This window comes from Anser brachyrhynchus (genome assembly GCF_964034855.1).
Source record: "Anser brachyrhynchus genome assembly, contig: SCAFFOLD_305, whole genome shotgun sequence".
NCBI classification, from domain to species: Eukaryota; Metazoa; Chordata; class Aves; order Anseriformes; family Anatidae; genus Anser; species Anser brachyrhynchus.
The window spans coordinates 105,512-131,460 of NW_027664111.1; the positions used below are offsets into that span (position 1 = coordinate 105,512).

Consider the following 25,949-nt stretch of genomic DNA (forward strand, 5'->3'; position numbering starts at 1 on the left):
TAATGCCTGGAGACCCCCAGTTCCCTCCCAGTGCCCCCCAGTATTGCTCAGAGCCCCCCCAGCACCCTCCTAGTGTCTGCCGGTAATGCCTGGAGACCCCCAGTTCCCTCCCAGTGCCCCCCAGTATTGCTCAGAGTCCCCCCATTTCCCTCCCGGTGCCCCCCGGTAATGCCTGGAGACCCCCAGTACCCTCCCAGTGCCCCCCAGTAATGCCTGGAGACCCCCAGTTCCCCCCAGTATTGCTCAGAGCCCCCCCAGCACCCTCCCAGTGTCTGCCGGTAATGCCTGGAGACCCCCAGTTCCCTCCCAGTGCCCCCCAGTATTGCTCAGAGCCCCCCCAGCACCCTCCCAGTGTCTGCCAGTAATGCCTGGAGACCCCCAGTTCCCTCCCAGTGCCCCCCAGTATTGCTCAGAGTCCCCCCAGCGCCCTCCCAGTGCCCCCTGGTAATGCCTGGAGACCCCCAGTTCCCTCCCAGTTCCCCCCAGTATTGCTCAGAGCCCCCCCAGCACCCTCCCAGTGCCCCCCGGTAATGCCTGGAGACCCCCAGTTCCCTCCCAGTGCCCCCCAGTATTGCTCAGAGCCCCACTACCACCCTCCCGGTGCCCCCCGGTAATGCCTGGAGACCCCCAGTTCCCTCCCAGTGCCCCCCAGTATTGCTCAGAGCCCCCCCAGCACCCTCCTAGTGTCTGCCGGTAATGCCTGGAGACCCCCAGTTCCCTCCCAGTGCCCCCCAGTATTGCTCAGAGTCCCCCCATTTCCCTCCCGGTGCCCCCCGGTAATGCCTGGAGACCCCCAGTACCCTCCCAGTGCCCCCCAGTAATGCCTGGAGACCCCCAGTTCCCCCCAGTATTGCTCAGAGCCCCCCCAGCACCCTCCCAGTGTCTGCCGGTAATGCCTGGAGACCCCCAGTTCCCTCCCAGTTCCCCCCAGTATTGCTCAGAGCCCCCCCAGCTCCCTCCCAGTGCCCCCTGGTAATGCCTGGAGACCCCCAGTTCCCTCCCAGTGCCCCCCAGTATTGCTCAGAGCCCCACTACCACCCTCCCAGTGCCCCCCAGTAATGCCTGGAGACCCCCAGTTCCCTCCCAGTGCCCCCCAGTATTGCTCAGAGCCCCACTACCACCCTCCCGGTGCCCCCCGGTAATGCCTGGAGACCCCCAGTTCCCTCCCAGTGCCCCCCAGTGCTGAGCTGAGTGCCCCCCAGTTCCCTCCCAGTGCCCCCCGGTAATGCCTGGAGACCCCCAGTTCCCTCCCAGTGCCCCCCAGTATCGCTCAGAGCCCCCCCAGCACCCTCCCGGTGCCCCCCGGTAATGCCTGGAGACCCCCAGTTCCCTCCCAGTGCCCCCCAGTATCGCTCAGAGCCCCCCCAGCACCCTCCCAGTACCCCCCGGTAATGCCTGGAGACCCCCAGTTCCCTCCCAGTGCCCCCCAGTATCGCTCAGAGCCCCCCCAGCACCTTCCCAGTGCCCCCCCATAATGCCTGGAGACCCCCAGTTCCCTCCCAGTGCCCCCCAGTATTGCTCAGAGCCCCCCCATTTCCCTCCCAGTGCCCCCCGGTAATACCTGGAGACCCCCAGTTCCCTCCCAGTGCCCCCCAGTAATGCCTGGAGACCCCCAGTTCCCTCCCAGTGCCCCCCAGTATTGCTCAGAGTCCCCCCAGCGCCCTCCCAGTGCCCCCTGGTAATGCCTGGAGACCCCCAGTTCCCTCCCAGTTCCCCCCAGTATTGCTCAGAGCCCCCCCAGCACCCTCCCAGTGCCCCCCGGTAATGCCTGGAGACCCCCAGTTCCCTCCCAGTTCCCCCCAGTATTGCTCAGAGCCCCCCCCAGCACCCTCCCAGTGCCCCCCGGTAATGCCTGGAGACCCCCAGTTCCCTCCCAGTGCCCCCCAGTATTGCTCAGAGCCCCCCCAGCACCCTCCCAGTGTCTGCCGGTAATGCCTGGAGACCCCCAGTTCCCTCCCAGTGCCCCCCAGTATTGCTCAGAGTCCCCCCATTTCCCTCCCAGTGCCCCCCGGTAATGCCTGGAGACCCCCAGTACCCTCCCAGTGCCCCCCAGTAATGCCTGGAGACCCCCAGTTCCCCCCAGTATTGCTCAGAGCCCCCCCAGCACCCTCCCAGTGTCTGCCGGTAATGCCTGGAGACCCCCAGTTCCCTCCCAGTTCCCCCCAGTATTGCTCAGAGCCCCCCCAGCTCCCTCCCAGTGCCCCCTGGTAATGCCTGGAGACCCCCAGTTCCCTCCCAGTGCCCCCCAGTATTGCTCAGAGCCCCCCCAGCACCCTCCTAGTGCCCCCCAGTAATGCCTGGAGACCCCCAGTTCCCTCCCAGTGCCCCCCAGTATTGCTCAGAGCCCCACTACCACCCTCCCGGTGCCCCCCGGTAATGCCTGGAGACCCCCAGTTCCCTCCCAGTGCCCCCCAGTATTGCTCAGAGCCCCCCCAGCACCCTCCCAGTGCCCCCCCGTAATGCCTGGAGACCCCCAGTTCCCTCCCAGTGCCCCCCAGTATTGCTCAGAGCCCCCCCAGCACCCTCCCGGTGTCCCCCGGTAATGCCTGGAGACGCCCAGTTCCCTCCCAGTGCCCCCCAGTAATGCCTGGAGACCCCCAGTTCCCTCCCAGTGCCCCCCAGTATTGCTCAGAGCCCCCCCAGCACCCTCCCAGTGCCTCCTGCTAATGCCTGGAGATGCCCAGTTCCCTCCCAGTTCCCCCCAGTATTGCTCAGAGCCCCACTACCACCCTCCCGGTGCCCCCCGGTAATGCCTGGAGACGCCCAGTTCCCTCCCAGTGCCCCCCCAGTGCTGAGCTGAGTGCCCCCCAGTTCCCTCCCAGTGTCCCCCAGTAATGCCTGGAGACCCCCAGTTCCCTCCCAGTGCCCCCCAGTATTGCTCAGAGCCCCCCCAGCACCCTCCCAGTGCCCCCCGGTAATGCCTGGAGACCCCCAGTTCCCTCCCAGTGCCCCCCAGTATCGCTCAGAGCCCCCCCATTTCCCTCCCAGTGCCCCTCGGTAATGCCTGGAGACCCCCAGTTCCCTCCCAGTGCCCCCCAGTATTGCTCAGAGCCCCCCCAGCACCCTGCCAGTGCCCCCCGGTAATGCCTGGAGACCCCCAGTTCCCTCCCAGTGCCCCCCAGTATTGCTCAGAGCCCCCCCAGCACCCTCCCAGTGCCCCCCGGTAATGCCTGGAGACCCCCAGTTCCCTCCCAGTTCCACCCAGTATTGCTCAGAGTCCCCCCAGTTCCCTCCCAGTGCCCCCTGGTAATGCCTGGAGACCCCCAGTTCCCTCCCAGTGCCCCCCAGTATTGCTCAGAGCCCCCCTAGCACCCTCCCAGTGCTCCCCGGTAATGCCTGGAGACCCCCAGTTCTCCCCAGTATTGCTCAGAGCCCCCCCAGCACCCTCCCAGTGTCTGCCGGTAATGCCTGGAGACCCCCAGTTCCCTCCCAGTGCCCCCCAGTATTGCTCAGAGCCCCCCCAGCACCCTCCCGGTGTCTGCCGGTAATGCCTGGAGACCACCAGTTCCCTCCCAGTGCCCCCCAGTATTGCTCAGAGCCCCCCCATTTCCCTCCCGGTGTCCCCCGGTAATGCCTGGAGACCCCCAGTTCCCTCCCAGTGCCCCCCAGTATTGCTCAGAGCCCCCCATTTCCCTCCCAGTGCCCCCCGGTATTGCCTGGAGACCCCCAGTTCCCTCCCAGTGCCCCCCAGTATTGCTCAGAGCCCCCACAGCACCCTCCCAGTGCCCCCCAGTAATGCCTGGAGACCCCCCAGTTCCCTCCCAGTGCCCCCCCAGTATTGCTCAGAGCCCCCTCAGCACCCTCCCAGTGCCCCCCGGTAATGCCTGGAGACCCCCAGTTCCCTCCCGGTGCCCCCCAGTATTGCTCAGAGCCCCACTACCACCCTCCCAGTGCCCCCCGGTAATGCCTGGAGACCCCCAGTTCCCTCCCAGTGCCCCCCAGTATTGCTCAGAGCCCCCCCAGCACCCTCCCAGTGCCCCCCCATAATGCCTGGAGACCCCCAGTTCCCTCCCAGTTCCCCCCAGTATTGCTCAGAGCCCCGCTACCACCCTCCCAGTGCCCCCCGGTAATGCCTGGAGACCCCCAGTTCCCTCCTGGTGCCCCCCAGTATTGCTCAGAGCCCCACTACCACCCTCCCAGTGCCCCCCGGTAATGCCTGGAGACGCCCAGTTCCCCCCACTATTGCTCAGAGCCCCCCCAGCACCCTCCCAGTGCCCCCCGGTAATGCCTGGAGACCCCCAGTTCCCTCCCAGTGCCCCCCAGTATTGCTCAGAGCCCCCCCAGCACCCTCCCGGTGTCCCCCGGTAATGCCTGGAGACCCCCAGTTCCCTCCCAGTGCCCCCCAGTATTGCTCAGAGCCCCCCCAGCACCCTCCCGGTGTCTGCCGGTAATGTCTGGAGACCCCCAGTTCCCTCCCAGTGCCCCCCAGTATTGCTCAGAGCCCCCCCAGCACCCTCCCAGTGCCCCCCGGTAATGCCTGGAGACCCCCAGTACCCTCCCAGTGCCCCCCAGTAATGCCTGGAGACCCCCAGTTCCCCCCAGTATTGCTCAGAGCCCCCCCAGCACCCTCCCAGTGTCTGCCGGTAATGCCTGGAGACCCCCAGTTCCCTCCCAGTTCCCCCCAGTATTGCTCAGAGCCCCCCCAGCTCCCTCCCAGTGCCCCCTGGTAATGCCTGGAGACCCCCAGTTCCCTCCCAGTGCCCCCCAGTATTGCTCAGAGCCCCACTACCACCCTCCCAGTGCCCCCCAGTAATGCCTGGAGACCCCCAGTTCCCTCCCAGTGCCCCCCAGTATTGCTCAGAGCCCCACTACCACCCTCCCGGTGCCCCCCGGTAATGCCTGGAGACCCCCAGTTCCCTCCCAGTGCCCCCCAGTGCTGAGCTGAGTGCCCCCCAGTTCCCTCCCAGTGCCCCCCGGTAATGCCTGGAGACCCCCAGTTCCCTCCCAGTGCCCCCCAGTATCGCTCAGAGCCCCCCCAGCACCCTCCCGGTGCCCCCCGGTAATGCCTGGAGACCCCCAGTTCCCTCCCAGTGCCCCCCAGTATCGCTCAGAGCCCCCCCAGCACCCTCCCAGTACCCCCCGGTAATGCCTGGAGACCCCCAGTTCCCTCCCAGTGCCCCCCAGTATCGCTCAGAGCCCCCCCAGCACCTTCCCAGTGCCCCCCCATAATGCCTGGAGACCCCCAGTTCCCTCCCAGTGCCCCCCAGTATTGCTCAGAGCCCCCCCATTTCCCTCCCAGTGCCCCCCGGTAATACCTGGAGACCCCCAGTTCCCTCCCAGTGCCCCCCAGTAATGCCTGGAGACCCCCAGTTCCCTCCCAGTGCCCCCCAGTATTGCTCAGAGTCCCCCCAGCGCCCTCCCAGTGCCCCCTGGTAATGCCTGGAGACCCCCAGTTCCCTCCCAGTTCCCCCCAGTATTGCTCAGAGCCCCCCCAGCACCCTCCCAGTGCCCCCCGGTAATGCCTGGAGACCCCCAGTTCCCTCCCAGTTCCCCCCAGTATTGCTCAGAGCCCCCCCCAGCACCCTCCCAGTGCCCCCCGGTAATGCCTGGAGACCCCCAGTTCCCTCCCAGTGCCCCCCAGTATTGCTCAGAGCCCCCCCAGCACCCTCCCAGTGTCTGCCGGTAATGCCTGGAGACCCCCAGTTCCCTCCCAGTGCCCCCCAGTATTGCTCAGAGTCCCCCCATTTCCCTCCCAGTGCCCCCCGGTAATGCCTGGAGACCCCCAGTACCCTCCCAGTGCCCCCCAGTAATGCCTGGAGACCCCCAGTTCCCCCCAGTATTGCTCAGAGCCCCCCCAGCACCCTCCCAGTGTCTGCCGGTAATGCCTGGAGACCCCCAGTTCCCTCCCAGTTCCCCCCAGTATTGCTCAGAGCCCCCCCAGCTCCCTCCCAGTGCCCCCTGGTAATGCCTGGAGACCCCCAGTTCCCTCCCAGTGCCCCCCAGTATTGCTCAGAGCCCCCCCAGCACCCTCCTAGTGCCCCCCAGTAATGCCTGGAGACCCCCAGTTCCCTCCCAGTGCCCCCCAGTATTGCTCAGAGCCCCACTACCACCCTCCCGGTGCCCCCCGGTAATGCCTGGAGACCCCCAGTTCCCTCCCAGTGCCCCCCAGTATTGCTCAGAGCCCCCCCAGCACCCTCCCAGTGCCCCCCCGTAATGCCTGGAGACCCCCAGTTCCCTCCCAGTGCCCCCCAGTATTGCTCAGAGCCCCCCCAGCACCCTCCCGGTGTCCCCCGGTAATGCCTGGAGACGCCCAGTTCCCTCCCAGTGCCCCCCAGTAATGCCTGGAGACCCCCAGTTCCCTCCCAGTGCCCCCCAGTATTGCTCAGAGCCCCCCCAGCACCCTCCCAGTGCCTCCTGCTAATGCCTGGAGATGCCCAGTTCCCTCCCAGTTCCCCCCAGTATTGCTCAGAGCCCCACTACCACCCTCCCGGTGCCCCCCGGTAATGCCTGGAGACGCCCAGTTCCCTCCCAGTGCCCCCCCAGTGCTGAGCTGAGTGCCCCCCAGTTCCCTCCCAGTGTCCCCCAGTAATGCCTGGAGACCCCCAGTTCCCTCCCAGTGCCCCCCAGTATTGCTCAGAGCCCCCCCAGCACCCTCCCAGTGCCCCCCGGTAATGCCTGGAGACCCCCAGTTCCCTCCCAGTGCCCCCCAGTATCGCTCAGAGCCCCCCCATTTCCCTCCCAGTGCCCCTCGGTAATGCCTGGAGACCCCCAGTTCCCTCCCAGTGCCCCCCAGTATTGCTCAGAGCCCCCCCAGCACCCTGCCAGTGCCCCCCGGTAATGCCTGGAGACCCCCAGTTCCCTCCCAGTGCCCCCCAGTATTGCTCAGAGCCCCCCCAGCACCCTCCCAGTGCCCCCCGGTAATGCCTGGAGACCCCCAGTTCCCTCCCAGTTCCACCCAGTATTGCTCAGAGTCCCCCCAGTTCCCTCCCAGTGCCCCCTGGTAATGCCTGGAGACCCCCAGTTCCCTCCCAGTGCCCCCCAGTATTGCTCAGAGCCCCCCTAGCACCCTCCCAGTGCTCCCCGGTAATGCCTGGAGACCCCCAGTTCTCCCCAGTATTGCTCAGAGCCCCCCCAGCACCCTCCCAGTGTCTGCCGGTAATGCCTGGAGACCCCCAGTTCCCTCCCAGTGCCCCCCAGTATTGCTCAGAGCCCCCCCAGCACCCTCCCGGTGTCTGCCGGTAATGCCTGGAGACCACCAGTTCCCTCCCAGTGCCCCCCAGTATTGCTCAGAGCCCCCCCATTTCCCTCCCGGTGTCCCCCGGTAATGCCTGGAGACCCCCAGTTCCCTCCCAGTGCCCCCCAGTATTGCTCAGAGCCCCCCCATTTCCCTCCCAGTGCCCCCCGGTATTGCCTGGAGACCCCCAGTTCCCTCCCAGTGCCCCCCAGTATTGCTCAGAGCCCCCACAGCACCCTCCCAGTGCCCCCCAGTAATGCCTGGAGACCCCCCAGTTCCCTCCCAGTGCCCCCCCAGTATTGCTCAGAGCCCCCTCAGCACCCTCCCAGTGCCCCCCGGTAATGCCTGGAGACCCCCAGTTCCCTCCCAGTGCCCCCCAGTATTGCTCAGAGCCCCCCCAGCACCCTCCCAGTGCCCCCCCATAATGCCTGGAGACCCCCAGTTCCCTCCCAGTTCCCCCCAGTATTGCTCAGAGCCCCGCTACCACCCTCCCAGTGCCCCCCGGTAATGCCTGGAGACCCCCAGTTCCCTCCTGGTGCCCCCCAGTATTGCTCAGAGCCCCACTACCACCCTCCCAGTGCCCCCCGGTAATGCCTGGAGACGCCCAGTTCCCCCCACTATTGCTCAGAGCCCCCCCAGCACCCTCCCAGTGCCCCCCGGTAATGCCTGGAGACCCCCAGTTCCCTCCCAGTGCCCCCCAGTATTGCTCAGAGCCCCCCCAGCACCCTCCCGGTGTCCCCCGGTAATGCCTGGAGACCCCCAGTTCCCTCCCAGTGCCCCCCAGTATTGCTCAGAGCCCCCCCAGCACCCTCCCGGTGTCTGCCGGTAATGTCTGGAGACCCCCAGTTCCCTCCCAGTGCCCCCCAGTATTGCTCAGAGCCCCCCCAGCACCCTCCCAGTGCCCCCCGGTAATGCCTGGAGACCCCCAGTTCCCTCCCAGTGCCCCCCAGTATTGCTCAGAGCCCCCCCAGCACCTTCCCAGTGCCCCCCCATAATGCCTGGAGACCCCCAGTTCCCTCCCAGTTCCCCCCAGTATTGCTCAGAGCCCCACTACCACCCTCCCAGTGCCCCCTGCTAATGCCTGGAGACCCCCAGTTCCCTCCCAGTTCCCCCCAGTATTGCTCAGAGCCCCACTACCACCCTCCCGGTGTCCCCCAGTAATGCCTGGAGACCCCCAGTTCCCTCCCAGTTCCCCCCAGTATTGCTCAGAGTCCCCCCATTTCCCTCCCAGTGCCCCCCGGTAATGCCTGGAGACCCCCAGTTCCCTCCCAGTGCCCCCCAGTAATGCCTAGAGACCCCCAGTTCCCTCCCAGTGCCCCCCAGTATTGCTCAGAGCCCCCCTAGCACCCTCCCAGTGCCCCCCGGTAATGCCTGGAGACCCCCAGTTCCCTCCCAGTGCCCCCCACTATTGCTCAGAGCCCCCCCAGCACCCTCCCAGTGCCCCCCGGTAATGCCTGGAGACCCCCAGTTCCCTCCCAGTGCCCCCCAGTATTGCTCAGAGCCCCCCCAGCACCCTCCCGGTGTCCCCCGGTAATGCCTGGAGACCCCCAGTTCCCTCCCAGTGCCCCCCAGTATTGCTCAGAGCCCCCTAGCACCCTCCCGGTGTCTGCCGGTAATGTCTGGAGACCCCCAGTTCCCTCCCAGTGCCCCCCAGTATTGCTCAGAGCCCCCCCAGCACCCTCCCAGTGCCCCCCAGTATTGCCTGGAGACCCCCAGTTCCCTCCCAGTGCCCCCCAGTATTGCTCAGAGCCCCCCCAGCACCCTCCCAGTGCCCCCCCATAATGCCTGGAGACCCCCAGTTCCCTCCCAGTTCCCCCCAGTATTGCTCAGAGCCCCACTACCACCCTCCCAGTGCCCCCTGCTAATGCCTGGAGACCCCCAGTTCCCTCCCAGTGCCCCCCAGTAATGCCTAGAGACCCCCAGTTCCCTCCCAGTGCCCCCCAGTATTGCTCAGAGCCCCCCTAGCACCCTCCCAGTGCCCCCCGGTAATGCCTGGAGACCCCCAGTTCCCTCCCAGTGCCCCCCACTATTGCTCAGAGCCCCCCCAGCACCCTCCCAGTGCCCCCCGGTAATGCCTGGAGACCCCCAGTTCCCTCCCAGTGCCCCCCAGTATTGCTCAGAGCCCCCCAGCACCCTCCCAGTGTCCCCCGGTAATGCCTAGAGACCCCCAGCACCCTCCCAGTGCTGCCTATAGCACCCCAATACCCTCCCAGTTCCACTCTTTGCTGCCAGAGCCCCCCCCCCAGTACCCCCCCCAGTGTCCCTCAGTGCTGTGTAGAGGTCACCAGTACCCTCCCAGTGTCTCCCAGTAATGCCCAGAGCCCCCCAGTACTCTTTCAGTGACCCCCCAGTGGTGCCTGGAGACCCCCAGTACCTTCCCAGTGCTTCCCTGAGCCACCAGTACCCACCTAGAAGTAGCTAGAGCCCCCCAGTATTCTCCCAGTGCCCCCCAGTACTGCACAGAGCACCTCAATAACATCCCAGTGCCCCACATTGCTGTCTAGAGCCCCTCAGTATTCTCCCAGTGCCTGCCAGTAATAGCGAGGTGGGGGTCGGTCTGTTCTCCCCCGTGCCCGGTGACGGGACGAGGGGGAACGGGCGAAAGTTGCGCCGGGGGAGGTTTGGGTTGGATGTTAGGAAGAACTTCTTTACCGAAAGGGTTGTTGGGCACTGGGACGGGCTGCCCAGGGAGGGGGTTGAGTCGCCATCCCTGGAGGGCTTTAAAAGACGTTCAGATGTAGCCCTGAGTGATAGGGTTTAGCGTAGGGCTTGTTAGTGTTAGGGCAGAGGTTGGACTGGGTGATCTTGGAGGTCTCTTCCAACCTAGACGGTTCTGTGATTCTGTGAACCCCCCCAACCCGGGCGGACCTTCGTGCGCATCGCCGTTCGTGCGTCCGTTCGTGCCAGAGCCTGTTGTATCGGGGCACCTGGGGACGGTGAGCTAGGCGAGGAGGCGCCCGCCCGCTGCCCCGAGCAGCTCCGGGCTTTCATCCTGGAGTTGCGCCAGGGGACGTTTAGGTGGGATGTGGGGAAGAATTTCTTCATGGAAAGGGTGGAACCGGCTGCCCAGGGCACCGGCGGGGTCCCCAGGCCTGGGGCTATTAAAGAAACGTGTGGACTCGGTGCTAAGGGTTTGTGGTGGGCCTGGTAGCGTTAGCTGACGGTTGGACTCGAGCTGAAGGGCCTTTTCCAACCGCAGCGGTTCTGTGACTCTTTCGTAGGCACCAAGCAGTCACCGGGCCCAGGGAAAAGACGTCCTTGGTAGCCTCCAAGTTAGCTCAGCGTCACGGCACCGAGTCACTTGGAAGGAGCTGCTGGAATAACGAGACAAGAACCCGGTTCTATTAAGATATATATTGATGTTTTGAGGAGTGCTGCGTGGCTAGCAGCACCACAGCTGTCGAAATCTCCGTCCTGACGTTCTGTTACGCCTTGACGCCAGGATCATGATGGTCTGAGCTGCCAGGCATCTGACCATGGGTTCCACATCCTTCCCTGAAGACCGGAGGACTGCCAAAGAAAGAAGAGCAGAGATGAAAACCCACTCCTTGCAGAGATCCCCAGGCATCCCCTGCAGACCATGCCAGCCCCACTCGACTCTTCCCTTTCGACACTCAACCCTTTCAGCAGCACTGCCCAACTCCAGGCTGGGAGGGCATTCCCTGACATGCCGGGCTCCCCCGTCTCCTCTCCCTCCTTCCTATGCCTGCGTTGCTCCTCCGCCCCGAAGCATTTCCCTGGAGCAGGGCAAGGCATGGGGGCCTCTGCCCCTGTCCCCCCAGCCCTAGCACACACACCACTGCCCTCACTCACCGCTGATGATTTCATTCTGCTTCTCCTCGCTCTGGTCCCCGGAGTAGCGCGCAGCAAGCCCTAGACACAGAGTTCCCATCAGAGCCCCGCTCCCCAGCACGCTCCCAGCAGCGCAGCCCCTGGCCTGGCCAGCCAGGCTGTGCCCCCTCCTGCACCCCAGCAAGGTCATTGCCCGAGGGGGGCTGGAGCAAGGGCCCAGTCGGGGGGCTCTGGGGGCATCAGAGGCAGTGCCTGGGGCTGCCAAAGGCTGCCCAAAGAAGGACCCAGGGGCTGGGCTCACCAATGAACCTGACGGCCTCAAGTCGCAAGACGGTCTGGGAGTCCTGCAGGTAGGGCTGGCTCTGCTGCAGGTATTCTTCTACTCTGCCTCCGTCCTGCTGCAGCTGGAGAGAGAACACAAGGTCACGGGGCTTGCAGACCCTCCCCAGGGTCTCCTCCAGCATCCTGGGGGCAGGGAGGGCAGAGGGGCCTGCAGAAGAGCCCCCTGGGGCTCTGTGCTGGAAGGAAGGGAGCGAGGATGCGGCTGCAGGCAGCGGGCTCTGGCCGGGCACGTTTGCCCAGCTGGGGCTGGGGCCTGTGGGGTCGTCCTTACCAAGCACTCCCCGATCCTGCAGGTCTGTTTTGTCTGGGCCAAGTGCTTGAGTTCTTTGCGTCGCAGAAACTCTGCAGCGACGACGAGAGCTTCCCCAGAGGCCTGTGGAGCAGCAGAGGTTGGGACATGGCAGCACAGCCTTGGGAAGGAGACCCTCTGTCCCCTCCTCTTGGCAGGGCTGCGAGCCTTTCCCAGCGCGTTCCGGGAGGCTGTGGTGGGGGACGGCGTGCACGGGGTTCCATGGCCAGGGCAAGGACACGGGACAGCCGCCATCGGAGGCAGCTCACGCTGCCGGCCAGGGATCCCCCAGAGCATCCCTGTGGTGTCGGCACACCCTCGCCCACGTAACTGGTCAGCTCTGAGATCTGTACCTTTGCTACGCTCTCACTCTGGTCTCTCATCCGAAAGTAGAGTGGGAGAAGGCTGCTGTGCACTGTCCTCTTCAGTGCCCTCTTCCTTTGCCGCAGCACAGCCTCCGTCACGGCTTGGAAGAGGCAGATGGAGTGCTCCCGCACCTGGCTGGACTCCTGGCAGGGAGGAGGACAGGATGAATTTCAGCAACAGCTGCTGCCCGCCCATGGGGAGCAGGGGCATTAGCGTGGCTGACGCGAAGGGAGATCGCAGAACTGGGAGATGCTTCGGCGCTGGATCCTTCCCAGAGGAGCTGCTCAGCAGCCCTGCCGGGGCAGCTGCAAGGCCTGGTGCCCGTGAAAGGCAACGCAGTCGGTTGCCAGCACAGGCTGCCCGCCAGCCACCCCACTTTCGCCACCGGCCGCACCAGCCATGTCCAAGCAGAGCTCCCCAGCGGCTGGGCTGACGAGGAGACTGGCGAGGCCCTGCCTGAGTGCTGCCCACAGGGCCGGGCTGAAGGGCAGCCCTCATTACAGGGGGCCCAGCTGAGGGCTCGGGCTCCCGCAGCACACTTACGTGGTCAAAGAGTGGCAGGAGCTTCTCAGCCAGCTGCAGAGCCGTGCGACCGGCCTCTCTCCTCTCCACACGAGCCATCACGTTCCGCAGCACAAGCAGGGCCTTCAGCACGACGTCTGCGTTGGTGTCCTGCAGGGCCTCCAGGATGTCTGGCAGCACGACCTGAATTTTTCTTGCCTGTAGGAAAGACACAGTTTCCCTTCCGTGAAGCCGTGAGAGACCACCCTGGGCAAAGGGCTCTGGTTCCTGAGCACCAGCCTCCTGCCTTGCTTCCTGGCAGCTGGCATGGCAATCGCCTCCTGCAAGCAGTGGCCGCGGGCGCACTACAGGGATGCGGGGAGAGCAACGGGGAGGGACGGGAGGGCAGAAGAGCAAAGCCCCAGGCTGCCAACATGGCTTTGCTTGACGATGGCCCGCTCACCTTCTCAGGGCTCTCTGACACGGTGGAGAGCCCTTTGAGAACCGTCAAGCGCATCGCTGGGCTTGGGTGCTTCAGGTAACTCTGCAGGTGCACTGGGTTACCAGACTCCTCTTCCGAAACGTGATTCTGGGCCAGCATCTGCAAGAAAGAGCAGGGAGAGCTTGGCAGGGCCTGCAGGGCTCCCTGCAGCCTCTTCTTCTCCCGCCTTTGGGCAGGGATGGAGCAGCGCGAGCTGGCACCAAAGGCACCAGGCGCGGCTGGTTACGGGGGCTTGCCGGCCCTGCCGGCCCCAGGGACGATGTGTCCGTACGCCCTGGGGGAGCTGGCAGGTTGGGGGTAGATGGGGACAGGGCTGTGCCTGTGTGCCTGAAGGGCCACGCGCAGCCCTGCTGGGAGCAAGGTTTCATCTGGGAACTCACAGCCAAGCGACGGATGCAGGTGTCTTCTGTCACCGTCGTGCACCAGTTGCGCAGTGGCAAGTCTTCCAACAGCACATTTAAAACCTTCTCCAAGGCCTGTGGCATTGCCAGAACCACCTCCCACATGCCCAGGGCAGTGCTGCAAGCACAGAATACTCTGTCAGTGGGGCTGCCTCAGCCGCAGGGCCACGGCCCGGGCCAGCCCCGTAGGACCCAGGCTGTCCTGCAGCCCCTGTGACTTGGGGAGCGCTGGGGGCCCAGCCTGGGCAAGCAGGAAGGGTCTGAGCTGGCGTTCCCTGGGGGCAGGGGGGCTCTGGGCTGCCTTGGACAGCTGGGCTGCTGCAGCCCTGGCTGGCCCAGTGGGGCTGGAACACGTTGGTGGGATGGAGGGCTGTGCTCCTTGGGGATGCCCTGCCGTTTGCCATGGCTCTGGCAAGCAGAGAGTCTCCAGGTGCATCTCCCGACGTGGAACAAGCCCTCAAGGATGTTAAGGCCAGGACCTGTCACTTGGCGGGGAGAACTTCAGCAGCTTCTGGACGTCTTCCCTGGACATCAGGTTGGTCAGCTGGAGAAGCAGGGAGTCCAGGCAGCGCCGCGCCGGTGCCGCGTGGATGCTGTCCAGGTTTTTCCTGATGCAATCCATGATCGTTGGCACCTGGGGGGACAAGGTGGGAATGGTGTGTCCACCGGACTGCAGCCATTTCCACAGCTGCCACTGAAAGTTTGGCCCCTTCCATTGCTCTCTGCTGCCTTCACGTGGCTTCTGGAGCCCAAGAGACCTCCATGTGGCAGGGAGGGAGGGAGGGAGGAAGCGAGAGAAGAAGGGAGGGAATAAAGGAAAGAGGGAGAGAGGAAGAGAGGGAGGATCAACGCCTGAAAGAGCTCAAGGGCAGGGCAATGGCCACAGGCCACTTACATCTGTCAGCCAGTAGTCAGGGTCATCCAAGGCTGCATCCAGCAAGCTGCAGGCCCCCTTCTTGTCATGGATGCTGGAGTCTGGTAAAGCTTCAAGGGCTGTGAGGATGATGTCCAGCCTCTCGGAAGGGAAGAGGAATCCTCCAAACGCCTGTGGGAAGGAGGAGGGGAGGGAGGACATGCCGCACTGAGTGTCCCAAGGGTGCTGCTTAGCTGAGCAGCAAGGGCAGCTCCGGAGAGAGGGCCCTCAGGGGGAGGGAGTGAGGATGGGGCGTACGGGGACAGAGTGCTGGCCCTGCAGGTAACCAGGGCTTGCTGGTGGCCAGGAGGGCTGGAGCTGCTGCCGGGACACAGGGGAGCAGCCTTCGCATAGCCCCAGCTTCGGGACAAGAGGAACCCTCTCACCAGGGCGAGGGAGGCCGTGCCAGCCCCAGCGGCTCTGGACCCCTTTGCTCACACGAGTTGTCTGCTGATGCTACGGAGCTCATTACCTTGGCAATCTCACAGGGAGTGGAAATTTTATACGAAGGATATGTCGTATCCTTCAAATTCTTGCGCCTCTCTGCGTAATTTTCCATGTCCTTTGTCAGCGAGCATTCTAAACAGGGGGAACACCGAAGAGTCAGTAGGGAAGAGCATCTTTGCCAACAAGCTTGCCAAATGGTGAAAAGCACTTTCACTAGGAATGGTTGAGGAGGGAGGCTCAGACCCCTCAGTAGGTGAGGAGAGTGGTGGGCAGGGATGTAAAGCACAGGGTGACGGCTGCTGGGAGCAAGAGGGACCTCAGGGATGATGCAGAAGGAGGAGAAGCAATGGCGCTGGGTGCCGTGGGGGTAGCAGCGTGTCACAGACCCCTTCTGCTCGGGGTCGGGATGTGCAGGAAGCTCCCTGCCATCTGCTTGCAAGACGGCAGGGAGCAAACAGTCAAGGAGAATTCTGGAGGGCGTCACCATCCCTGGTGATGCACGGCTGGCTCTGCTGTTCACTCCTCAGGGAAGACGTGGTTTGGGAAGTGGCAATCGATTGATGGCTTAGACTGGGGAATACCGCGAAACGGCGTGGTAGGTGAGCTGGGGAGGGTTGAGAAGGACAGCAGCAGAGAACTGCTCCTGGACATGAGGTGAGCGTTTAGGTTCTGTGGAAAACGATAGCCAGAGTCCTGCGGGAAGCTGCTGTGAGGAGCAGAGGAGGTCAGGGACCCTGGCAGACTTTCATGGACAGCCTCCACCAAGCAAAAGAACAATCCTTCACAATACTCGGGGAAAAGAAGCAGACATACCAGCAGATGTCTGTGTGCAGACGGACGCTGCCCACCACACCTTCTCTTACCTCTTCCATCTGAGATGATTTCGTAGAAGCCAAAAAGAGCACCCAAAGCTGCGCAACTGATGGAATCTTTGCCACTGCTGACGATGAAGAGGTAGCCCAGCAGCTGGCCCAGGATGGGGATGCAGAGCTCTCTGGGATCATCGTGGCTGTCCTTGTGTTTTTCATTGTAGTCTGAGCTCTGGGGGAGGGAGGGAGGAGAGACAAAGGGCTTAGTGGAGGCAGAGCCGGCCCCTGAGAGAGCAGGGCCTGGGGAGGGAAGAGCAGGGGCAAAGGAGGGACGAAGAGCCTCGCTTCACGGTGCTGAGGCCCTCACATGCACCCAGGCTTGCCTCGCAGGCACCCCTGAGTGGCAGGATGCTCTGGGATGCAGGAAAGGGTGGAGGGTTCCTTGTTCCTTACCTCGTCCACAAAATACGAGACGATGAAAGCACTCAGCCTCTCAATCCTCCTCACAGCTCTCTCACGCACAGCTGAGTTTTTGGAGCCAGCAAAGTCCAGCAGCACCTGCAAGGAGAGAAGTTGCTGGGCTGACAGGGGTCTGCAAATGTGACCTGAGAGGATTCTTTGGAAATTCTTTGCAAATGCCAAACCTCCAAGATATTCTGCAACTCTGCGCTGATGCTGGCGGTGGGACAGTTGCGTACGAAGGCCGCCAGCATGGGGTCCATGGCATTCATAGTCTGCAAGGAGGACAGATGATCACTGAATTATTTCTGTGGCCCTTCTCAGCCCCAGGAGCTGGCTCTGAGCCCCTCTGGAGCCCAGGGGTGGCTTTGGGGCTAAAAAGCTGCTGCGTGCAGACCTCCTGCAGCACTGGATCAGGCCAGGGAAGGGGAAGGGGAAGAAGGGATGAGGCTGGGAAAGCAAATCTGGGCCCCGGCCCTGCACTGGTCTCCAGTTGTCTCAGCACGGGGAAGCAAGGCAGCAGCTCAGCAGGACTGGGGGTGCCGGTACCTCGCCCAGCACATACCTTGGTGTAGAGCGCTCTTTCTGTCTCTGGCACATCCGACTCCGGAGGCAGAAAGAAGACGCTCCTGTAGCACGCGTTCCGGAGACTCTCCTTTTTGCCATCCAGTGCTGTCACCACGGTGTTGCTGAGGGAGAGAGAGAGAGGAGCCTGTTGGACGCAGTGCCTCGAGGCTTATGAAGGAGGACACGGACCTCCCTTGGCCAGGCATCCCTGGGAGGGACGGGCAGCCTCCCTGCCAGCTTCAGGGCCACCAGGACATTGCCCTGGGGATGTGCTGGCCCAACCAGGGGCTGGGCACTCACGTGAGGACGGTGACAGTCTCCATGGCCTTCTGCCGAAATTCTGTGCGCAAGCTGTCCAGGGGCTCCTTTTCCAGCAGCGCCTGCAGAGCACAAGCGGGATGAGACCTTGCAGCCGCCGGCACCCAGCACCAGCAGAGCCAGCGCTGCCCCAGCCCCGGCCTCCCAGGGGGCTGGTGCCGGGGGGCCTTGCCCCTTCCCCAACCCGCCGCACATCCTCTCACCATGATGTTCTCCACCAGCTTATTTTTGCGGCAGAAGGCATGCAAGTCCAGCGTCAAGCCCTTCTCCGAAACAGTTCTGCACAGACCGCAGATTTTGCTGAGGAACAGCATCTTCTGCGCCTCCTTGTTCTGGCAGCCACAAAGACACCAACAGAGCGTTAGGGGGACACCCACGGCCAGCAGGACCAAAGCCTTGAGGGGTCTGGAGCTGTGTGGGACGCCCGGAGGCCACGGCTCTGCCCAGCCAGCAGCCCTCCAGCAGCCCCGCAGCAGAGCCGTGGCAGCGCCAGGAGCACGGCTGCGATGCAAGCGGTTGCCGTTACCTTTTCTGTGCCGCTGACGTATGCCTCGATGAATTCTATGACCGAATCTTTGTACAGATCCCATGCCTTAACTGCAAAAAAAGGAAAGCGAAGAGTGCTGCAGAGAGGGGCTGAACGCAGGAGTGAGGAGAGGAAGGGCCCCAGCCCCAGAAGGACGTGGGGAGGCCGCGAGGATGCCCAGAGGCTGCAGGAGCTCTGCTGGGAAGAGAGGCTGAGGGAGCTGGGCTTGTGGAGCCTGGAGAAGGCTGCGGGGGGACCTCGCTGCGGCCTCCCAGTGCCCAAAGGGGCCTCCAGGAAAGCTGGGGGGGATCTTCATCAGGGAGCGCAGCGACAGGACAAGGGGTGACGGCTTTAACCTAAAAGAGGGCAGGTTTATTTCGGGCAGGGAGGGATTTCTATCCTTCACGCCCAGGGTGGTGAGGCCCTGGCACAGCCAGGGATGGAGCCCCCCCCCCCAACCCTCTCCCACCCCGGGCCAGGCCACGCTGGGCCTCGACCCTCCCCACCTTGTCTCACCCTCTCACTTACGGGGATTCTCCAGAAAGACGGTCTCATCGATGGGCTCTGGCTGGGCCACCTCCTTTGACAGGCTGCATTCCTCATCCAGCAAGTCGTCCGGGCCCAGCTCGCAGACCTCAGCTAGGCTGCTGCCCTCTGCCAGCAAGCTGTCCTCTGCTGGCCGGCTGCTGCCCTCAGAGGACCAGGCCTCCTGCCAGGCCAGCCTGGGCTGCATGGGGGGGACATCTCCCTCCTCATCGGAGTCAGAAAGGGTCTCTAGAGTGGGAACAGGGCCCTTCAGGATAAAACGGCGGCTCCTGCGGGCGGGCGGTTGCGGCATTGCGGGACGTGGGCTGTGCTCGGGGACTCCTCGAAGGCCCTGTGCTCCTGCCCTGTCCGTCACTGCCGTGCACCGACACTGAGGGTCCGAGCCACGGCTGCACTCTTACAAGGCGGACCCCTGGGGTGTCATCAAGGGATGTCACAAAGGGTCCCAGTGTGACACGCGCCTGGGCTGGGTGGGTCCCGGGCGTCCGGGCGCCGTACGTTCGCGGGCGGCACCAAGCTGGGCAGGAGGGTTGATCCGCTTGAGGGCAGGAAGGCTCTGCAGAGGGATCCGGACAGGCTGGATCGACGGGCCGCATCTAAAAACCCATCTAAAAATCCCACCTAAACGTCCCCTGGTGTTAGTAATAGAAGAAGAAATAATACAGTATTGCTTAATATGTTACATTTGCGATGTACTGTTCCGGGGCTGCGCTTGGAAGACACAAAATAAATGTGTAAGGGTAGCAGGAGAGAATGCACCGATTCATGATGAGGAGTAAAGGAGGATTAAAAGAATGCTCAATTTGCAAGACATCTAGGTAACTGGGGCTTCTTGGACCCTGGGAACTGGATCAAACCATCAAACCGGTTTGGACTGAGACCAAGGGCTCAGAGAGCACGCGTGAGAAAGAAAGGTTAAAAAGTTCAACTCTGATGAAGACATCTTACTTCATCCCGACGACCACCCGGACGACCACCAGAGAATAGTACGCAAGCGCAGAAGGACTGATAAGATAATTAGCCTACGAAGCGAGGCTAGGCGGAGCTAGGAAATGAATATGCGTAGATGAGTTGTGAAACCTAAGGCATGTGTAATATCTTAGGGGATAAAAGAGAACTAAGAGGACAAATCAGACGAAGTTAGATTTGGGCAGGCATGCCCCTAACTTCCGGCGCCTAATAAAGCACCTTCGTATAATCACTTTATTTTGGATTATGTGGATTATGGATTTCGTGATTATGTGGATCGTGATTATGGATTATGTGTTTTCGTGAACGCTAACACCGGCACAACTCGAGGCCGTTTCCTCACGTCCAGGTCTCGGGCTGCAGGGTGCGCCCGCGTGCTCTGTCAGGGTTGTGGCAAACGGGGCCGCATCAGGCTGGAAGCCGGCCACCAGTGGGGTCCCCCAAGGCTCCATTTTAGGGCCAATTCTCTTCAACGTCTTTTATAAACGGTTTGGGCGTAGGGCTAGAAGGTGTTCGGAGCAAATTTGCTGGTGATACTGAACCGGGAGGAGCCGTTGACTCTGTTGAGGGTGGACAGGCCTCGCAGAGAGGTCTGGACAGATCGGAGAGCTGGGCGATCAGCAACCACGTGAAGTTTAACAAGAGCAAGTGCCGGGTCCTGCACCCGGGATGGGGCAACCCTGGCTGTACGTACAGACCTGGCTGCCCCGGCAGCCAGGAGGGCCAACCGTACCCTGGGGTGCATCAAGCACGGCGTCGCTGGTCGGTGGAGGGAAGGGATTGTCCCGCACCGCTGGAGTTTAAGAAGCGTTTGGGCTGTGCTCTGAGGCACCCGGTCTGAATTTTTGGGTAGAGCTGTGTGGAGCCGGGAGTTGGACTCGGTGATCCCTGCAGCTCCCTTCCAGCTGGGGATATCCGAGGCTTCTAGATGCGCTTCGAGGAATTCATTCGTAGATATTTGAGTTAATTTTTAGGTCGTTGGTCCCATACGGAGCCAGGAGCTGGACTCGGTGATCCTTGCGGCTCCCTTCCGGCTCGGGATATCCGAGGCTTCTAGACGCGCTTCGAGGAATTAATTCGTAGCCATTTGGGTTAATTTTTAGGTCGTCAGCCCCATACGGAGCCAGGAGCTGGACTCGGTGATCCTTGCGGGTCCCTTCCAGCTGGGGATATCCGAGGCTTCCAGGATCCGTGACACCCTTGAGGAATTCGTTCTCAGACATCTGGGTTAATTTGGGGGTAGTCGGTCCCGTGTGGGGCCAGGATTTGGACTGTTCTCGAAGGACACCGGATTCGAACCGGGTTCCCCTTCCCAACCCCTCCCTGGTGGTGGGCCCCACTTCGGGGCGTCGCCCCTTTAAGGAGGCTGCTGCGTTTACGGGTGGGGGGGCTGGGCCGACCGGAGGGAGGCGTGGCCAATGGGCGGGGGGCGTGGCCTAGAGAAGAGGGCGTGGCCTAGAGATGGAGCGGTCTGGAGGTGGGGGCGTGGCCGAGCGGTTGGGGGCGTGGCCTAGCGATGGGGGGCGTGGCCTGACGGCGGCGGCGTGGCCGGGCGAAGGGAGCAGGGCAGAGCGAAGGGGCGTGGCCTAGGGAAGGGGGGCGTGGCCTAGGGAAGGGAGGCGTGGCCTAGGGAAGGGGGGCGTGGCCTAGCGAAGGGGGCGTGGCCTAACCCCGGGGCGGGGCGGGGCGGAGCCGCCGGGGCGGCGGCCGCCCGGTCCTTCCCCCCCCCCCCCCGCCCCATCTCCCCCCCCCCCCCCCCCGCCGCCACCCCGGTCCCGCCCCGCCGCTGCCGCCGCTACCGGAAGGGCCCGGCCCGGCCCCAGCCGCCGCCGCCAGCATGAGGTGAGCGGCCGGGAGCGGGCCCAGCCCCCGCCGCACCGGGGAGGGGGCCGGAAGCACCGGGAATTGGCACCGGGGGGGGGCTCCGGTAGCACCGGGGGGGGCTCCGGTAGTACCGGGGGGGGGGTCCGAAGTACCGGGGGGGGCCCCGGTAGCACCGGAGGGGCTCGGAAGTACCGGGGGAGGTGGGTCGGTGGCACCGGGGGGGGTACGGGGGGGGTACCGGTAATACCGGGGGGGGCCCGGTGGCACCGGGGGGCACCGAGATCTGGCACCGGGGGGACGGGAGAGCAGCGGGAGGTCCCCCCGGGGGGGTCCCGGAAGGTCCCGGGGGGGGGGGTCCCGGTAACACTGAGGGTACCGGGGGGGGGGGCACCGGAAGCACCGGGGGGCACCGGGAGCTGCACGGGGGGGGGGGGGGGGGGGGGGGGACTAGAGGGGGGGCACCGGGGGCTCGCACCGGAAGCATTGGGGGGGGCACCGGGAACTTCACCGGGGATGGGGGGGGGCGGTCCTAGGTAACCCCCACCCCCGCCCCGCCGCTTTCCGGGAGCGGGGGGGGGGGTCCCGGTGCTGCCCCCCCCCGGGGAGCCCCGGTGGTCCCGCGGTGTTTGGGGTAGGGGCCGCCACAAACACAGCCCCCCCCCCCCCCTCCAGGATGTGCCCGCCCAGGGGAGGTGGCAGCGGCCGGAGCCGTTGGGAAGAGGAAGGAAAAGGGGGGGGGAGGGGGTTAACGGGGGGGGGGGGCAGCACCCGCTGGGAGCCCCGGGGAACCCCGAGTGCTGGGGTGCCCCCACCCATGGGTGCCGGTGTCATGGGGGGGGGGGGGGCTTACCCCTGGGGGGGGCTCAACCCTCGGGGGGGGGGCTGGGGGGGGCTCACCCCTGGGGGGGGGGCTGGTACCGGGGGAGGGGGTCTTGTTTTGGGGTGCCAGCACCCATGGGTGCACATGTTGGGGGGCTCCCCCCACCCATGGGTGCTGGGAGGAAGGGGGGGGGTCACATCTGTGGGTACCGGTTCCGGGGGGGTCACTTCCTGGGGTGCCAGCACCCATGGGTGCCCCTTTTGGGGGTGCTACCCCCACCCATGGGTGCTGGGTGTGTGCTGGCGGGTCCCGTACCCACGGGCCCCCCCACCCATGGGTGCTGGGAGGAAGGGGGGGGGGGTCACATCTGTAGGGACCGGTTCCGGGGGGGTCACTTCCTGGGGTGCCAGCACCCATGGGTGCCCCTTTTGGGGGTGCTATCCCTACCCATGGGTGCTGGGTGTGTGCTGGCGGGTCCTGTACCCACAGCCCCCCCACCTATGGGTGCTGGGAGGAAGGGGGGGGGGTCACATCTGTGGGTACCGGTTCGGGGGGGGTCCCTTTCTGGGGTGCCAGCACACATGGGTGCCCATAATGGGGGGCCCCCCCCACCCATAGGTGCTGGGTATGTGCTGGGGGGTCCCCTACCCATGGCCCCCCCCCACCCATGGGTGCTGGTGGAAGGGGTGCTGAGGGGGGGGGTTCCCCATTTGTGGGTACCGGTACTGAAGAGGTTCCCATTTTGGGGTGACAGCAGCTGGGGAGGGGCTCCCCCCACCCATGGGTGCTGGGTGCCCCCTGGTGGTGTGTGCATGCTGGGGGGGTCCCATACCCATGGCCCCCCCACCCATGGGTGCTGGGGGGGTGGGGGGGTCACATCTGTGGGTACCGGTTCTGGGGGGGTCCCTTTCTGGGGTGCCAGCACCCATGGGTGCCCATATTGGGGCTCCCCCCCACCCATAGGTGCTGGGTGTGTGCTGGGGGGTCCCATATTCATGACCCCCCCCCCCCACCCATGGGTGCTGGGAGGGTCACATCTGTGGTTACCAGTTCCGGGGGGTTCCCTTCCTGGGGTGCCAGCACCCATAGGTGCCCATATTGGGGGGTGCTCCCCCCACCCATGGGTGCTGGGTGCCCCCTGGTGTGTGTGCATACTGGGGGGGGTCCCCTACCCATGGCCCCCCCCACCCATGGGTGCTGAGGGGGGGGGGGGGGAATCCCCATCTGTGTGTACAGCGGGGGGGGGTCCCATGCTGGGTGCTGGTGATGATATCATGTCCCCCCCCACCCATGGGTGCCCCCCGGCTGGCCGCGCAGCGAGACGGTGCTTTGCAGCGCCCGCGCCACGGTGCTGCTCTACGATGAGGCCCAGAAGCAGTGGGTGGCGGCGGGGGGGGGCCCCCAGACCCCCAGCTGCGTCCAGCTCTACCACCACCCCGGCACCCACGCCTTCCGCCTGGTGGGGCGCAAGATGCAGCCCGACCAGCAGGTGGGGGCACCCATGGGTGCTGGGGGGGGGGGGCACCTGTGGGGGTGGGGGTTAATGAGGTTTTTGAGGAATGCGGGGGGGCTACGGGGGCACCCATGGGTGCAGGGGGGGGGTTACAGGGCACCTGGGGGTGTGGGGTAACTGGGTATGGGCACCCATGGGTGCTGGGGGGTGTTATGGGGCACCTGGGGTTGTGGGGTAATTCCGGGCATGGGCACCCATGGGTGCTGGGGGGGTGGGGGGGTGGGTGGACACCTGTGGGGGCGGGGGGTTAATGAGGTTTTGAGGAATGCGGGGGGGCTATGGGGCACCCATGGGTGCTGGGGGGGGGGTTATGGGGCACCTGGGGTGTGGGGTAGCTCTGGGTATGGGCACCCATGGGTGCTGGGGGGGGGTTACGGGGCACCTGGGGGTGTGGGGTAACTCCGGGGTATGGGCACCCATGGGTGCTGGGGAATGTGGGGGGGGCTACGGGGCACCCATGGGTGCTGGGGGGGGTTTATGGGGCACCTGGGGGTGTGGGGTAACTCTGGGTATGGGCACCCATGGGTGCTCGGGGGTTATAGGGTGTGTGTGGGGGGGGTGCAATAGTGCACCCATGGCGGGGAGGGGGGGGGACATGGGGGCACCCATGGGTGTCAGGAAGGTTGCGATAGGGCACCCACGGGTGCAGGGGGGGGGTGTTATAGGGTCCTTGGGTGCCGGGGGGGGTGATGACGGGGTACCCATGGTGGGGGGGAGGAACTGCAGAGCACCCATGGGTGCCATGGGGACTGTGGGGCACCCATGGGTGCTTGGGGGGGGGGTGCTATAGGATCCTTGGGTGCTCTGGGGGAGGGGGGGGGATTACGGGACCCCCACGGGCGCAGGCAGGGAGGGTTAAGGGGCACTCACGGGTGCTGAGGGGCACCCATGGGTGCCGGGTGCACCCATGGGTGCTCACTATCCCCCCCCCCAGGTGGTGCTGAACTGCCCGCTGGGGCGGGGGCTGCGCTACAGCCAGGCCACCCCCCAGTTCCACCAGTGGCGGGGGCCCCGCTGGGTGTGGGGGCTCAGCTTCGGCGCCCCCCGCGAGGCCGCCCTCTTCGCCGCCGCCGTCCTGCGGGCGCTGCGGGCGCTGGAGGAGGGTGAGCACCCTTGGGTGGCGGCGGGGGGCGGCACCCTAAGGCACCCCAAGTGCCCCCCCCCCCCCCTTACACACACCCTGTGACCCCCCCCCCCCCCCCCCCCCCATAGGGCCCTCGCAGCCCTGGACGGAGCCGGAGACCCCCGAGGAGAGCCAGGAGAGGTGGGGTGCCCCCCCCCCAAAAAATAGGGGGGCCCATGGGTGCTGGGGGGGGGGCACCGTATTTGGGGGGGGGTCACCGTATCTGGGGGGGGCACCCTGTGCCGTGGGGGGTCTTGGGGGTGTTTTGGGGGGGGGGGGGTCTGTGATCTATAGGGGGTTGGGGGGGGGGGTCCCATGTTGGGGGGGGTCCCATGTTGGGGGGGTCCAATGTTGGGGGGGGTCCCACGTTAGGGGGGGGGCATCTGTGGGTGCCCCCCCCCCCCAAGGGTGGGGTCTGTGGGTGCCCTGGGGGGGGTCCCATGTTGAGGGGGGGGTCCCATGTTAGGGGGGGGTCCCATGTTGGGGGGGTCCCACGTTAGGGGGGGGGTCCCACGTTAGGGGGGGCCATCTGTGGGTGCCCCCCCCCAAGGGTGGGGTCTGTGGGTGCCCTGGGGGGGGTGTTTACCCCTATGGGGGATGAGGGGGGGGGGGGTGCTGGGGGTCTCTGTGTCATTGGGGGGGGGTCTCTACATCGGGGGGGGGTCCCATTCCTATGGGGGGTGCTGGGGGGGGGGGGGCCCTGTGCCTCGGGGGGGGGGGGGGGGGGGGCTGGATGTGACCCTCTCCCCCCGCCCCCCCCCCCCCCCCCAGGCAGGCGCCGGAGGAGCCGGAGCGGCGCGTGGCGGCTACAGGTGGGTGACGGGGGGGGGTCCCAAGCCCCTGACCCCCCCCCCCCCCAAAAAAAACAGGGGGGGCTCACCCCTGAGCCCCCCCCCCCCCAAAACCCTTCTCCCCCCCAATTCCAGGTGCTCCAGCCGGGCCCCCGGGTGGCCCCCCCCGCCACCCGGCCCCCCCCCCCGCCGCCGGGCCCCCCCCCCACCGCCGGGCCCCCCCCGCCCACCACCACCACCACGGGGGTCCCGCCAGCCCCCCCCCTTACCTGGGGGTGGGGGGGCTTCGGGGGGGGGCTCCGGGGGGGGCTCCGGCTTCGCCGCTGCCATCGCGGGGGCTAAACTCAGGAAAGTCGGCAAGGTAAGGGATTGGGGGGGGGGGGGTACAAATTTTGGGGGGGGGGGGGGGGTAATTTGGGGGGGGGGGGTCAGGGCTCACCCCATTTCTCCCTGCAGGATGAGGCGCCCAGCGGGGGGCCCCCCCCTGCCGCCCCCCCCAAGGGTGGGGGGGGGCGGGGGGGGCTTGATGGAGGAGATGAGCGCCATGCTGGCCCGACGGTGAGGGGAAATTGGGGGGGGGGGGGGGTCTCGTTTTGGGGGGGGGGGGGGGGTTCAGTGAGGGGGGGGGCATCCTTTTCCCATGCTGACCCCCCCCCCCAAACCCCCCCCCCCCCCAGGAGGAAGGCCACGCTGCAGGGGGACAAGCCAGCGCCAAAGAGGGACGAGGATGTCACCAACGTGAGTGTCGCCCCCCCCCCCGTGTCGCTTTTGGGGTGCCCCCCCCCCCCAAAATCCAAGACCCCCCCCACTCCATGCCCCCCCCCCCCCCCTTAGGACGACGCGGAGCCGGGCGCTAGGACCACGGCGCAGCCCGCGGGTGAGTGCGGGGACCACAACTCCCAGCGTGCCCCGCCCGCTGCCCCCCACGGCCGGGCATGCTGGGAGTTGTAGTCCTGC

At 65.4% G+C, this 25,949-nt stretch overlaps 3 protein-coding genes across 3 annotated transcripts; 1 reads left to right on the forward strand and 2 right to left on the reverse strand.

The window, feature by feature from the left end:
• Positions 1-10,556: 10,556 nt before the first annotated feature.
• LOC308186304 (maestro heat-like repeat-containing protein family member 7) lies at positions 10,557-16,862 on the reverse strand (the record flags this gene model as incomplete). Its single annotated transcript, XM_080608456.1, has 13 exons — positions 16,181-16,862; positions 15,990-16,094; positions 15,591-15,768; positions 14,753-14,859; positions 14,263-14,412; positions 13,847-14,001; positions 13,029-13,485; positions 12,507-12,683; positions 11,951-12,106; positions 11,580-11,681; positions 11,268-11,370; positions 10,988-11,047; positions 10,557-10,684 (listed from the first exon to the last, which is right to left on the reverse strand). The coding sequence occupies exons 1-13, from the start codon at positions 16,265-16,267 to the stop codon at positions 10,557-10,559; spliced, it is 1,965 nt and encodes a 654-aa protein (XP_080464582.1). The 5' UTR covers positions 16,268-16,862.
• On the reverse strand, positions 16,290-20,285 carry LOC308186295 (uncharacterized protein; the record flags this gene model as incomplete). The annotated part of the gene is made up of 6 exons (XM_080608444.1): positions 17,935-20,285; positions 17,407-17,477; positions 17,084-17,212; positions 16,863-16,942; positions 16,561-16,684; positions 16,290-16,403 (listed from the first exon to the last, which is right to left on the reverse strand). The coding sequence occupies exons 1-6, from the start codon at positions 18,242-18,244 to the stop codon at positions 16,290-16,292; spliced, it is 828 nt and encodes a 275-aa protein (XP_080464570.1). The 5' UTR covers positions 18,245-20,285.
• Positions 20,286-20,657: 372 nt separating this feature from the next.
• On the forward strand, positions 20,658-25,949 carry LOC308186299 (vasodilator-stimulated phosphoprotein-like). The gene is made up of 9 exons (XM_080608451.1): positions 20,658-20,763; positions 22,883-23,054; positions 24,013-24,181; positions 24,291-24,342; positions 24,973-25,013; positions 25,128-25,353; positions 25,449-25,550; positions 25,670-25,730; positions 25,827-25,949. Exons 1-9 carry the CDS (start codon positions 20,759-20,761, stop codon positions 25,941-25,943), a joined length of 945 nt encoding a protein of 314 aa, XP_080464577.1. The 5' UTR covers positions 20,658-20,758; the 3' UTR covers positions 25,944-25,949.